The following is a 14,567-nucleotide window of genomic DNA, read 5'->3' on the forward strand; positions in this document are numbered from 1 at the left end:
CACAGACCGCAATCCTGACCCTGTGCTACGAACGGTAATGGTTTCACATTTGAAAATCGTGTCCTGGGAATGTGGCTGAGGACATAGCACACGGGAGACGCGTTAGCAAGAAGAGAGACGTGGATGGTCAGAGCACGCAGGAGACCAGCTCAGGACTCACTGCATCACCCGGAGGATCTCATTTGCCTTCTCATCTTTAGCGTAACCCTCTGTGAGAAATGTGTATCAAAATTTAATTACTTCATGGACTGTTAGGTAGTCTGATTAATAATATTTAGAGAGCATTTGGAGATCCCTGGGTAAAAGTTGGGGGGTTTCATCAGTCTATTATTACTGTCTTCATGGCTTTTGTTTCTTGCGTTGTGTCCCTGAGTCTAAAGGAGTTCTTTCTAATGCTCTGCACACATTTTGTGAAACTCTGGCTGCGGGAGTCAAACGCCAGCATACTTACAGGGCATAAACCATCTGGTTTTGCTGAAACTAAATATTCCCGTGTTTACTTAGGAAAATGGATGCAGACACTTTCAGTTCTTGCAGCTGTTCCTTCCTGGGAAACAGGAGGAGAGCATTTTTCTCTCCAAAGCAGAGGAACAGTAAGCTCGACTGACATTCCCCAAACTGCAGATCCTGCAGGTCCAAATTACTTGCCTTGTTTTGCCTCAGAAGTCCTTCCCCCTTCCTCGCTTGGGGAATAACGCCACAGCAAGTGTTGTGTATTTCTGATCGTTTGTGGGCAGTAGGACAGGCTGCCAAGGGAACTGAGACCGTATCGTATGCTAATAAATATAATTTAAAAAAAAAAAAAAAACAAACCCACAAAAGCTCCTCACACTTTTAAATAGTTCTGACACCGAGAGACGAAGTAATCTGTGATACGCACCCCTGGGTACGCCTCACCTTGTCCTTGTTTTGCATGCGGCTCCCGGGAAGGCGCTCTCATGCCCTCAAGGCAGTGCTTACCTTGCCCAGGCTCTCTAACCCAGCTGGGAGCTATCGCGATAGGGCAGGGGGAGCTGTTCTTTTCAAAATAAGACTTTCAAGTCACACTGGATTGAAATTTCTATTCCCTTTTTTTTTTTTTTTTTTAACTGTTTCAGCACTGGTTCTTGGCATCAATGACCTGTTTCCCTGTTTTAATTCCAGAGAAAATAAGGGAACATCTAGACCTGACCTGCCTTTTAGGTATGCATAAAAGGCAATGAGAGCGCAACTACATTCACAGGGATCGAGGGTCAGTATGAATCTACAAAAAAATCTTTTTCTTTGAAAAGTACAATTACTAAAGGTTTGATGATTATAGCAAAGACATTTGTGTAGCAACCAAAGGTCTCATAATGTGTTTCAAATATTTCAGTGATGTCTCTTCGCTCCCTGGAAAGGCTCACATACATTATTATTCCCATTTTATCAATCTGGGAATTAAAACCAAGAGCTCACCAAAGTTGCCCAGGTAATGATGAGCAATATATGACAAGAATCTGGGAAGGTTGAATCTGACTTACCTATTAGCTCTTTGAAGTGGAAAGTATAAGTAAAAAATGTATGTAGTATACTTGCAGTGTGTTACCTTAATAATACCCTGCCTTTTTGGTTGGATTAATAATTAACTATTTCTACAAATTATAATAGCTGCATCAAGAGAGATGGACCAGCTCTTTCACTGAACGATTTGGGCATTCACTCGACACAGATCCAGACTCGAGTCCCTGCCCCAGTGGATATTTAATTATTTATACAAAGTGTTGCAGTTCCAAACAACGATACCAAGAGACCCGCCTTGGATGCAGCAGTTCAGAGAAGAGGTTTTCCCCTCCTAAGGACGTGCCTCCAAACCACTAGCTAGTTTGGGACTCTCCTCCTTCTCTAATTTCTCAAGAAAGTTGAGAAAGTCTTGGTTTTAGCTCAGCATAGAAGAATAGTTTCATTTTGTTTAATTTTGAGGGGGTTTTTTTTGTTTTGTTTTGTTTTATTTATTTTTTTTTTTTAAATCTTAAAAGGATATAATGAAATCTACTATTTACCTAGCTTTAGTCCAAATACTGAGAAATGAAAAAGGGTCATAAAGTACTACGGAGTGGGATCTGTTTGGTTTTCTGCACCTGTCTCTGAATCTAAACTTTTGGGACAAAATAGTGATAATTTATCTGCAGTCTTTGTCTATTTCAAGATTACCTCAATACAGTTTCTTGCCATTTCTGATGAAAGAAACAGGACCTGTGAATATTTTGTAAACAAATCATCCTAAGAAAACACACTGCTGATTTGGATCGCTAATTTCTGTTTCAAGTCAGAAGCTGAGAATGGCCGCTGAGGGGGCAGCGGTGGTTCAGCTATCGCCGCCCGGGGAGAATATGCCCCTAATTACGTGCTGGAAAACGAACCGCATGGCTCCTCCCGGCTTCCTCCTCCCACCTACAGAACAGCTGCAGTCAGCCCTGGGCTACACCAGCAAAGGTGACAGAGTACATTAGAAACAAGCTGTAGTGACGGGATAAAGCTGTCAAACACTGCCTGGCAGGTAACTGACGGCAGACCTAGGAAGGCAATGGAGCTGAGGCCGTGGTTTTTGGAAGTTACAACGGCACAGCCAACAAAAGTGCACGTAGTGCACTACGTTTAAAGCACAGTGAGTAGCAGAAGTACTGGCTGAACCACCGTAAGGTTGCTGGGAAAGAGTAAGTGACATCAGAGATGCTGAGACAGTGCTCTGCAGCCGGGGGTGCAACGCTCTCAGGTTCGAACTCACGTCTAGAGAGGCACCGTTTAGAGAGTGACACTTCCTAATGCACAATTTTTTGCCACCTTCTTTGGAAACGTCTGTCCTTCAGACCTAAACTCAGTGCAAAAGCAGTGCAAATTAAAGGACACCTTGAGACAGCATGCGGACCAGGAGAGGAAAGTTGTCACACGGCGTATTTAGGGTAAATAACACTGAAACCAAGTAGGGGAAAGTTAGAAGCAAAGCCATGCGGGTGAATGTAAGAGGAAATTTCAAAATAACTGAAAGGAAGTTTAGAAAGTTGAGCACTATTGATGAGAATTTGCCACAGGCACCAGCGACGTTTAGCTCCTCCTGCTACTTGAATCACCAGTTAGGTGTCTTTGGCCTGTACCTATGTACAGTGTAATGCCAAAAATTCCTGAGCATCTCCCCTTGATCAAAGAACACGCATTCAGTCCACACTAACTATTTCTTTCTGAATCACAGAAGACAATGGGCCTCATTCTCTGATCTTTTAATTCTATTTACTGTGCTGGGATTAGGCCAACGTAAACCACGGGACCTGTCAAGTTCTATCCACTGCGAGAGAAACTCACCTACTTGTTTCCCCGCTCAAGCTGTGTGTGCACGCGCGTGTGCACGTGTGTGTGCGAACTTCACAGGGTTACGCAGCCCAGTGAGGTGACCATCCCCCCATTTGGCGTACAGCTGGGGAGTGACTGTTCCCACGTCAGGAGGCAATGAAGGAGGGAAGGCGTGCTGTGGTGCGCGAGCCGGGAAGCAGCCGTGATGGGAACCGAGGCGTCCGGTGAGGTGACATCCTTCTGACGCCGAGGGCAGCACCAGCGGGCTTTCCTCACCGCGTGACCCGCTGTGACGCCATCCTTCAGAACGCCGAGAAAACGGCAGCAGTGAAATGGAGTAGAAAAAAACCCCCGAGCTTCACGTATTGACCAGGGATCCTCAATCACGCAGCGACACAAGCTGTACAAGTCCATGTGGGTTCAGATGTGACGTGGTGAAGTGAAATAAGCCACTGGCATAGAATCTGCAAGGAAAGACTTGTAGCTTGTTCTGTTCCATAGCATCTTCAGTTATTAAAGTATTTTGTTGTTATGATAAGCTGCTGAATTGTTTCTGGAACATGCTGACAGGCCTAATAAAAACAGTTGTTATGGAATTACGTTTTGCTCAGTGTATCTGAAAGTTTAGTGTCTTTGGGAGTTTTGGAAGACATATTAATTGTACCTTTATGCCACAGTGAAAGATAATTTCATATCCCCATTTTGTGTTCAATGCAGAATGTTCTGTGATAATACAATATTGTTATGTCTGAACCTGATGTTGCGATGGCTTAAAATAATCTCCAGGGCAGTTCGGTTGTGTGAACCGAAACTGGGACAATTCCTAAAAGCTCAAGAGGGACTGAAGATCTGTTAGTTTTGGCAGCAATAAAGTAGTCGGGATAAAGAAGAGCCTTTTAAAAGCTGAATAATTATTTTTCCTAGTTTGATTAAAAAAAAAAAATAAAGAAAAATATTTAAGATTTTTTTAAATGTAGGTTTTCACTGCTAGCAGAACTTGAAAGACAAGAAAGGATAACTGTGCATGCTTTCAGCAGGTGAGTTGGAATCACATTTCCATACCCTCAAATGGAGACACAAAATCAATTTTCTTTTCTGGAGTTTCTTCCTTCAGTGTATCAAGTGAAACTTTATTATCACTGCGCAGGTATTTCAAAAGAGCGTTCTCTCACCTGACTGTCTGGACACCTAGTATCATCTGACACCTAATCATTGCCCCACCTTGTCCTAATTGCCTTTGTTTTGCTCATACTCATTTTCTCCTAATCAAGAGATAAAAACTAGGTTTTGAAATTATTTAAGGTGATGGGATTTTGCTGGCTTGTACGGACTGACGGAAAAATTCAAGTTCAGAGAGCTAAGTTTCTACATCGATATCTATATTTAGGCATGCGAATAAGTGGCCTGTTTTTTCTAGAACATCTGCACTTTGTTATTTTGTCAACATAAGATGTATGCCTGCTGCCCCAGTTCAAAGAAGTTTTCACCACCTACGTTTTAAGGCACTTCTCTGTCCATCCAAGGCAAGCATCTGTTCACAGAAGTATGTAAACTAACATGTCTTTAAAGAGCTCATCTTAAAAAAAAAAGTTTCAGAAATCACCAAAAAAGTACTCTTAGCAGCTCCAGCCACAATGAAACACAGAACACATTGGTTAGTTTTTTCTGACAACTGCGTTAGAAGAGGGTATAAAGAGCACAACTTGTCATTCCAGTTCTGACAGATTTTAATAAACTGTGAGCTTTCACAGGCGCAGTTTCAGCAGCAGAAGAGGTGACACACAGGCTACACGCAGCCAACTACGACTCATTTTCTTGCTTCTTGTCCACAACTGATGGCTGCCGATGTAACCTCTTCTCAAGGCAAAGCTACCACTTTCCCGCAGTAACACACGCTACAAGGAAGTGGGGCACCGTGAGAGACGCAAAGTATCCCCACATCCACGACGAAGTAAGTCCTCGGAGCTGCTCCCCGAGTTGCAGAGACAGCCCAGCCCCTCAGGCATGGCCGCTGCAGGCGCCGTGATGGGGAAGGCTCCCTGGAGGCCTGAAGGGGCTGACCCAGAGCCGGACCCAGAGGAAGCCCCGCGGCTCCGAGGCCCGGGCCGGGCAGAAAGCAGGCCAGGGGAGCCCAGCTCCGGGCGTAGGGGGCTGGGCAGACCCGCCGGCCAGCGGCAGGTAACCGTGAGACGAGATCGTCCCGTCAGGGCCCGGGCTGTTACCGGGAGACCCTCCGGGAATGAAGGAGGGAGGGTCGTTGATGCTCTGCGCATGCGCCCCGGAGCCCGCCAGCACCTTCGGCGCCTGCGCGGTGCCTGGAGCGCGGAGCGGTGGAGCCGCGGCGGCGGGCGAGGCGGTAGGGGTGAGGGGGCGCATGCGCCCTGGCGGCTTCTGAGGCGGGGAGGAGGCGCAGGGAGGAGGGGTGGCGGCTTCCCCCCATTTAGCGGTGAGGGAGCGGGCGCGGCGCTTTCGGCTGCCAGCGCGGGAGAAGCCGGGCGGCCGCAGGGGACTGTCGGAGGGGGGTGGGGGGAGCCACTGTAGCTGCGGCCACCGCTCCCTGCTCCTCCTCCTCTGCGAAGCGCCCTCCACCCCGCCCTCTCCCCGCCCGGGACCGAGTCTGGTGGCCACAAAATGGCGGATGGGGAGCTGAACGTGGACAGCCTCATCACTCGGCTGCTGGAAGGTGAGCGAGGCGCCGGGCGGCCCCGCCTGCCTGCCGCCCCACGGGCACACCGCGGAGGGCGAGAGGGCGCCGTCGCCGCCCCGCGGGAGCCGGGGCTGCTGGCGGGGTGGGGGGGGAAGCGGGCGGGGCGGGCTCGTCCCGCGCTGCGGCCGGGAGAGCGCGGGGCTGCGCGTCCCCCCGCCTCGTCGGGCCCGGGGTGGCGGCTGGGAAGGGGCTCGGCGCGTCTCGGCGGTGTCCCGAGCGGCGGGCCCGGCCCTGCGGAGCCCCCCGGGGGGAGGAGGGGCGCGTTTAAGCGTCCTGTCCGCCCTGGTGTGCGCGGGGATCCGTCCTCCCTGTCTCGGTGAAGTGTCTGCCTTCCTTAAAAAAACAAAACAAAACAAAAAAAAAAAAAACCCACCCAAAACCAAACCAAAAACCCCGCTTTCCTTCTTCCCTCTTCCACCCCGCCGCAACTGCCTGGCTGAGGGGCGAGCTGGAGAAGCCTCGCTAGCTGAGCTATGGGCGGCCTTATCCCTTCCTCCGGTTGGGTTAGTCGCAGTCTTCCGTGTTTAAAATTATGTGTCCAAGCTGCGTTAGGTATGGAGTTGTATGTGCGTGAGCGTCAGTGGAAGCAGAGGGATTTAGTGAGCTGACATTCCTCTGCCTGCCTACGGGGCAGTCTCCAAAAGTGGCTCTTGTGGATGGCTAATAAAAGCGATGAGGGGTTTTGTGTGTATTAAATAATGAGCCTTTCCTTTAAGGGGGAAACATACTTACTCCCTGCTTTTGGAGAAGCTGAGGAATTATTGTTAGCGTTTTCTTTTTATTTCAGTTGTGTCTTGAATGTTCAGTCTTCTTAGGCCTCTTCTCCCATTAATCTTTCATTCCACATTCGGCAAATACCTGGTAGGCTGAAGATGAGAGTACGTGCATGGGTATGCGCTGTTAGCTTATTTGGTTGCTGTACTCGTTGGATAGCTGGATCACTTTGCAGAAGGCTTATAGAAGGGGATTTATGGAGTATGTACAGTTCTGGTAGTGAAACGAGTTTTGTTAAATCTGAAGGTTTTGTTCAGCTGAGTTACTACAAAGCAGAGTTTTTAGGGCTTTGAGGACTTTTTTAGTAGCGTCTATCTGCTCTTTTTAGAGGTGAAAATTATGAACAATAAAATCAATACTTTAAAATATATAAATACTTTGGGCAATTGTGCTTATGTTTGTGGTTTAAGGTATGCAGTATAGTACGGTGTGGAGAAACCTGCGGGTATCATCAGTCGTACTTTGTCTTTGATCACTAATACAGATAAACCTCCCTTTTTCTGGGTGTTGAAACCCAGATTACTAGGTAGGTTTTTAAGACAAACCAAACAGTAACCTAGTAAACATAGACTTCATAGTGCAGATTTTTTTGGGACGTATATGGGTGGCAATGGGTTTTTTGAGAGACACTTAAAAAAAAGTATTCGAAAGGTACTTTTTGCTCATCAGTGTAGTTACCTAAATATAGATTGCTTTAAGAGGAGGGGATTCTGCCTTGTTTTGGTATGCAACTTGTTGGATTGTTCTGCTTCCTATTGTCTTAAATACTACTTTGCTTATCTTTTTTTTTAAGTAAGACTTTTAAAATACGTGTTCTGTACCTTTTACGTACACCATAAATACTTGTGTTGCAACTTCCTAGCTTTTTGGGTTATGATTGGGTGCCTTGTGTCCAAGCAACCTAATCTGTGCTTTGTATTCCATAGCAGTTTAATCGTTAGGGATATGTACATGCAACTTCTGAACCAAGCTTTGCTTATAATTTTTCATCTCTATTTCTCAGTCTGTTTCTCCCTCTGAGCAGAGATTAGGAAGATTCATCAGGGAAGAGGGGTGGTTTTTCTCTGCTTGTCATCTACTGACAGTAGGAGTGCCTTGTACAACACCTTGTATCTGAAAAGAAATAGATTCTTGCAGGTTTTATTTAAAAAAAAAAACAAAACCAAACTATTAAAAGAATGCATTGTGTATGAATTATTTTTGCTTCCATTTTTTAACATCTTTTATTTGTCATAGTGCTAGCATATAATATTTTGAGCTGAGGTTCGAATAATAGTGTTTCACAATGAAGCTTTGTGTTTTGTACAATTGGCAGCTCACATTCTGGAGCTGATGCTGTTGCTTAGCTGACCTGTTCTGGTAAAGGGAGTGTGAATCCCTCTGTACTCTGCTTGCGCAGAAAAAATTTCTATTGACTCTTATCTCTGGAGCAATTAATTAGTTTAAAGCAAGTTTTTTGGCTCCATTACTCACACTTCAGCTTTAACTTAAAGGGTAAGGAAACGAGGCTTTTGAGCTGTAAAAATGCACATTGAAATAACAAAAAGACACTTCAGTGAAATGTTGTGCGGTACATATTTAGTCCTTTTGGCTACTTTAAGTGAAATTGATGGGTTTAAATTTGAAAAGCATCTACAATTGTCTCTTAGTGGCTGTTGCGCATAAATTTTAAAGGGTAGCAGATAGATATCAAAAGCCATGGCAACAGGAAACTTCCCTACTGTGGTTGGGTTGCTGGTTGGTGACACCTGTTTTAGGCTGTGATGTTAGCTGTCATGAGTTCTTGCTCTTACTTTAATTAGGTTACTCTGTTTTTGTCTGTGTTGTTCAAGACTACGTACCTTTTGGGTTATAGGACACATTAACTTGCCTTTTGATTGGAATTACCTACTTGAGTTGTCATACCCTCCATGTGCTGTGGTTGTGGGGTGTTTTTTTCTGGTTTTCTGAGATGTCGGTATGAGATGGCTTGTACCTGGGCCGCTTGGGACAATTCTTCAAGAGCATCTTCCCAACCCTCAACATCCGTGCATGCATCCTTATCTTGAATGTGTACTTATTTTAGAGATCTTTTGAGTGCTGAAAGCCAGATCAATGCTTGAGTTAAATTTGGGATAGTTTTAGAAAGACTCAGCTGAACCATAGTGTAATGCACGGTGATAAGTTTTCTAGGGCATTAGCTTTTATTTTCCATGTTCTTTTGCATATACCAACTTCTAATCCTCTTTATTCCTGGGTTAAGTGGTGAATAATGGTAAGAGCTGGTTTTGATTTACTTTCTCTTGCGATGTGTCCAGTACTTGGCTGCTAGTTAGTGATACCTTATAAATAACTTCTGTTTGGAGGAAAGTAAAACTAAAGTGTGTGCTGTGTGAATCAAGTCTGAACGCAGCAATGCTTCCTCTTATTTCTTCTACCTCCAGACTTAAATTCCTCTTTCTTTACTAGAAGAGTAAGGGAGATGCTAGTGCTCTTGAATATGTACCTGACTGATCTTAGAGATACTTTGAGCTTTATTGTAAGGTATTTGATAAAGAAATACCTTATAAGTGAATTTGCAAAGGTTTACAGGTCATGTAAACATGATAGCTTTGCTAAAACACTTTTGGACTGATAGGCAACCATCAAAGCAAATAGTATGTGACTGTGAAAGTGAGTAAGCCAAATTAGTCTTAACCTGTTTCCTCCTTGCACTGGTATTCAGAATTCTACTTATGGGTCAGGCTTGGCTGTGCTATGGTACGCAAAAAGATGATCAACTCATTTTTGCTTCAACGTGCGGACTTTTTTGTGTTGGGTTTTTTCTTCCTACCTTCCCAGCTATGCCATCTGGTGGATAGATTTTCCCAGTCCATTCTAGCTGTGGACAGCACAGGAGTATGCACGCACATGAGACTGTCACGAGTACAGCAGATGTGGAATACAGAATCCTAGAACAGTTTGGGTTGGCAGACACCTTTAAAGGCCATCTAGTCCAACCCCCCTGCAGTGAGCAGGGACATCTTTAGCTGGATTAGGTTGCTCAGAGCCCCGTCCAACCTGACCTTGAATGTTTCTGGGGATGGGGCATCTACCACCTCTCTGGGCGGCCTGTGCCAGTGTTTCATCACCCTCATAGTAAAAAAAAAAAAAAAGTCCTCCTTATATCTAGTCTGAATCTATCCTCTTTTAATTCAAAACCATTACTCCTTGTCCTATGGCAACAGACCCTGCTAAAAAGTCTGTCCCCACCTTTCTCATAGCCCCCCTTTAAGTACTGAAAGGCTGCAATAAGGTCTCCCCAGAGCCTTCTCCAGGGTGAACGGAGGTTTTCTTCTTGATTTCCACAGCTGAAATTCTGCTTACGTGTGTATTGTGGCCCGTGTAAGCACACCGTGTATGTCTCTGGAGTAAATGCCTTGAAATTTGCAAAAATGCTGAGCTAAATGGATACACCAGGCTTACATTTAAGCCAAGCTCTAAGCTAATTTAAACTTTGCTGTGTGGAAAAGCTACCTCTATACCAAAGCAAGGTTGCTGGAATAGGTATGACCTTACTTGTAAAGTGTGCTGTGGATGGTGTTAGAGACTGCCATATTTCTGTCTGGGTGTTGGGCTGCCTGCTTCTGTATGTCTCTTAAAATTTCTGGATATAAGGCAGCCCAGCTGGACTGCACTCTCTGCACTTTTGAATATATAGGTATCTGTCATGGTAAAGGCTAAAGAGTTTTTACTATATGGAAGAGAGGATGTACTTGGGGAAACCCAGGCATATAGTAGCCTTAGGTACAAGCTGGATTTCTGTGAAGAGTGTTTATTTTTATATAGCTGGACAAAAAAATTTACCTTGTCTAGGCAAGACCTCTTGCTTGCCTAATTCTAGCAAACCTATTTAAAATTAACAGTTTAAATTAATTTGATGGAGCTCTATGTGAATCTGCTCAAAAACAAAATTATTTTTGGTGAGGTTAGGAGGGCTACTGGTTCTGATACTACTGATCCACCAAGAAAGCTGGGAGATACTTGTCCAAGAAGAGAATTGTCAAACTTCCAGTAGATGTGGAGAACAGTTATTGCTTCAATGCTCAGCTCACAGTGTGATTTTTGATTGCCTTAATAAAAACTGGTTGCGTAGTGTTCTTACTGTGTCATGTCTTCTAAGAAAGCTGCAACCTTCATTTTCTTCTGATTTCAAAGGTCTTGCAGGTTGTGGTAAAGATAGAAGTTTGAATATTATACAGTTTTTCAAATGGAAGTTTAGTTTTCAATGCTTATGAAATAATTGAGATTTTCCTTATTAGTTTTAGTCCTACAGAGCTACTAGACTAACGTATTATGACCAATAATGTATTTCTTGTTTGGTTAGTGTCCTAACTGATTTATGTATCCAGCCAGCCTGGTGGTGGGGTATGATGCAGTAGTGGTGCTGGTGGTTCCACAGGCTCCGTACCTGATACTGAAAAAGAGGCAGTTAGAGAGAAGAAAAATAGACCTCAATGATCTGTTGCAGAGCAATACAAACCATGGAGGTGAACCTTGAATAAACTAGGGTTATTACCTGGTTTGGTGTGAAGTCACTGAATAATCTGCTATTAGAAAAATGAACAAGGAGAACTTAATAAGGAGTTTCTTGCAAAGGGTGTATTTTTGAAATAGTCTTTAGAGAGAAAGAAAATAGTTTCTAGGAGGGTAGGTATTGTGTTAAACAGGGAGAAGGGATAGAAAGAAGAATGACGTTTGTTTCTGCGTTTGCACAGCAGTGCAGCTATCGGCCAGTTCATCTTTAGCTTTATAAGTGCATGACGAATGGGATAGGTGGCTTGAGAAATTGTGCTCAAGGCCAAGAACCCAGTGTCAGGCAATGTGTGCTGGTGTTCCTTTGTTCTGTCTGGCTGTTTTGCCACTTGGAGGCTACATGATTCAGTAACTGTTTCGTTTAGGTATTCTGCAGCACAGTTTTCACTCGAGTCATTCAGTGTCTTGCTCACCGTACAGCTAAATCATAGTATAAAAGGAGAAAAACACTTTTTATTTAACGTCAATAAGAAGACTTTTAATACTTGACAGTTGCAATTAAATGCTCATTAGTGACAACCAAACGTAGGTACGTAACATTTTTAAAAGGGAAAAACGAAACCGCAATATATGGTTTAGCACTGTGAAGTCAAGCATACTGTGTTTGTCTGTTAGCAGGGTCAGGTGCTGTACTCAGGGGGTGTGTGTAGAGGGGAGCCTACTCTTAGCTACAACCTGGGGTGCCTCTGCTGCGACATGTATCTGGTTCATAATTTGGGCATAGAAATGAACCTGGCTACTGACACCTTACTCTTGTGTGATTTGTCTTAGTACGTAGGCTCGGTCATCTTAGTTTCACAGCACCATCTTCTGTGTATTTTGTGGCTTTTTTTTAATACCAAGCTTGATACAAAGCTTTTGTGTGTGTATCCCACATAACTGTATTAGTTAATTGCCTGAGAAATTGAGGAGGTGCAAAAGTTGTGTTAAACCCTAGCTTTTTGCATTACAATTTAAGTTGGTACTTCTCAGGAGTTGTAAAGTAACTTTGTAATTTGCCTCTGCCTTCTTTGAATTTTAGGAATTTCATTAGCACTGCTTTAGAGGAAAAGAAAGTCAAACTTTGAGAAACAAGCTGAAATTCTTTGTTTCATGAGATTTTTAGGCTAGGTTAGCCTTCCAAGTGATCTAGAACAGGAATTGCTATCGCTTTGTATAATACAGTGTAGTGAGAGGCTTCTAATGTATGCTTTGCTAGTTGCATGCATTTTAGGTTCAAGTGTAGTTAAGCAAACAGTAAATATAGACCAATAACAAACATTAGGGTTACACATTTTGCTTACAGAATGGAGTAACTGATAGGATCTTGTCCTTCAGCCTTGTATTCAGCCATTCTTGGAACAGTGCATGATGCAGAATGACCGAGACCATCGGTCAGTTTATGGAACCTCTGTGTAAGGAAGCAGGTGATCTGTGAAAAGCAAATAGAATGAGTGAAGGTTGGTCTAGGGACACTTGTGTGTTTTCATGGGCTTATTTGGGTGTCCCCTGAAGCACCTTTACATTCTAGATTCTAATGAAGCTCCTTCTCCTTGAGCGTTAATTCTGCTGGCTAGTATGTATTTTAAGAATGTAAATTCAAGTTTGGGTAGAACACCACCATTGTTTGGTTATTTTCCTGGTTGGGAAGGAAAGGCTTGGACAGTCTCTTACTCTTCAGTGATTTTCTGTTTGCTGTTGAGTTAAGTCCTGCTAAAACAAGTTCACAAGCAATCACTGTGTTCTTTGGCAAAATATGTAATACCAAGGGTATCAGTGAAGGCAAATTCATTAAGATTTTAAGATTACTTGGATATAAAAGCACAGTTCTTCAGGAAAAAGCTCCCTAGAAGGCTGATTCTTTTCATAGGAAGTCTGGGCGCTGTACCCTAGGAAATGTACAAGGGCTTTGCTGCTTACACCATGCAGAGGAGCGGTATATTCGGCAATATGCTTCTTACAGAATTGAGCCGAGCTCTGGCAGGGCTTCATTTCTATTACAGTGGTCCACCCGTGCAACACACGAGTGGAAGCCATTCTGAGCTTATTTCTGTTACAGCAATTCTGAAACTTTGAAAACTTGTGTTGCTGCCTTAACTCTCAGTGTTTTGCTGCAAGATAGGGAGTGGCTGCTTCTGGATGACAGCTGAACGATTTAAGTAACAGAACATATTTTGAGGGCGTAGAAGTTTTGCTTTCCAAAATGAAAGACGCTTTTAAAATCCAGTGTAGGATTCCTGACTTAAAACCATGAAAATATAGAAGTTGGATTTAAAAAAATGCTGAGAGCAGATAACTTCAGAACATGTTTCCAAAATCAGTGAAAGGACTGGTTTTTGGTATTTTTTTTCCAAGTCCTAGGTAATGCCACCTTTGGCTTTCATACCCATGCTGCTTCTACTGTTGAGAGGCTGTTCAGGATTCATCACATACTCCAAAGTACTTTGAAGTACAAGAAGTAAACAGTTAATGTCATAGTTGTTAATTGCCAATCGTTACATGTCCCACAGAATGTCAGGGGGGTGTAAGCTTGTGGGAATTGCTTGTGCCATTTGTAAAATTGCATGCTTGTAGTCTTGTGTTGTAGTTTGGGGTTCGGGTTTTTTTTTTTAGATATACTGTGGCAAAATAGATCTGTAAAGCCATAATTTCAGAAATAAGCTTGGCTGGAGCTACTGTGAAAAGCAGAACCAGCTGGTTATTCCTTCCCCAGCTCAGGTTCACAGTGGATGTATTCTCCAGCTTAGGGAACTATCTGGATTACATTTTTGTTTTGTGGTGTCTTTGCACTAGAAAGAAAAGCTCAATTCACTGATGCAGTTGACTATGTGGCCACATAAATGCATATGCCTGCAAAATAAGGAGAGTGCAGGGAAAGGAGGAGGCCGCTTCTTCGCAATAAGCCCAGTTTTTGATGAGACTTAGGAGAGGTCTGTCTGGGTTTTAATGTTGCGCTGAAACCGTGAGTGTTCTGTCCAGTGAACAGGACACGTGTGGTACTGTAGAGCACAGTGTAAGTGCTTAGGACAGCTGTGTGCACCACAGCTGACTTAGTAATTGAAGGCACTTGTGTCTGTGATGCCACAAAATGAGCAGCTTAGTTATTTAGAATGAGAGGCACACCAGAAACAGTGAGGCAGAATAGGTTAGATCTATTTTCTGCAGTTCATGAAAGAACGGGGCAAAAAATGATACTCTTGACCCACTTTCCTTAGTGTTACTGATTTTGTTCCTCTCTAGTATTCCT

At 43.7% G+C, this 14,567-nt stretch overlaps 1 protein-coding gene across 1 annotated transcript in view; it reads left to right on the top strand.

The window, feature by feature from the left end:
- Nucleotides 1–5,815: 5,815 nt before the first annotated feature.
- PPP1CB (protein phosphatase 1 catalytic subunit beta) overlaps nucleotides 5,816–14,567 on the top strand; it is a 31,113-nt gene continuing 22,361 nt past the window's right edge. The window contains exon 1 of the mRNA XM_086461850.1: nucleotides 5,816–5,989. Coding sequence (XP_086317976.1) covers nucleotides 5,938–5,989 — 52 coding nt within the window. The 5' untranslated portion in view covers nucleotides 5,816–5,937. The remainder of the gene's footprint in view (nucleotides 5,990–14,567) is intronic.

The sequence above is a fragment of the Leptosomus discolor genome, chromosome 2 (assembly GCF_034619465.1).
Source record: "Leptosomus discolor isolate bLepDis1 chromosome 2, bLepDis1.hap2, whole genome shotgun sequence".
In the NCBI taxonomy this organism is placed as follows: Eukaryota; Metazoa; Chordata; class Aves; order Leptosomiformes; family Leptosomidae; genus Leptosomus; species Leptosomus discolor.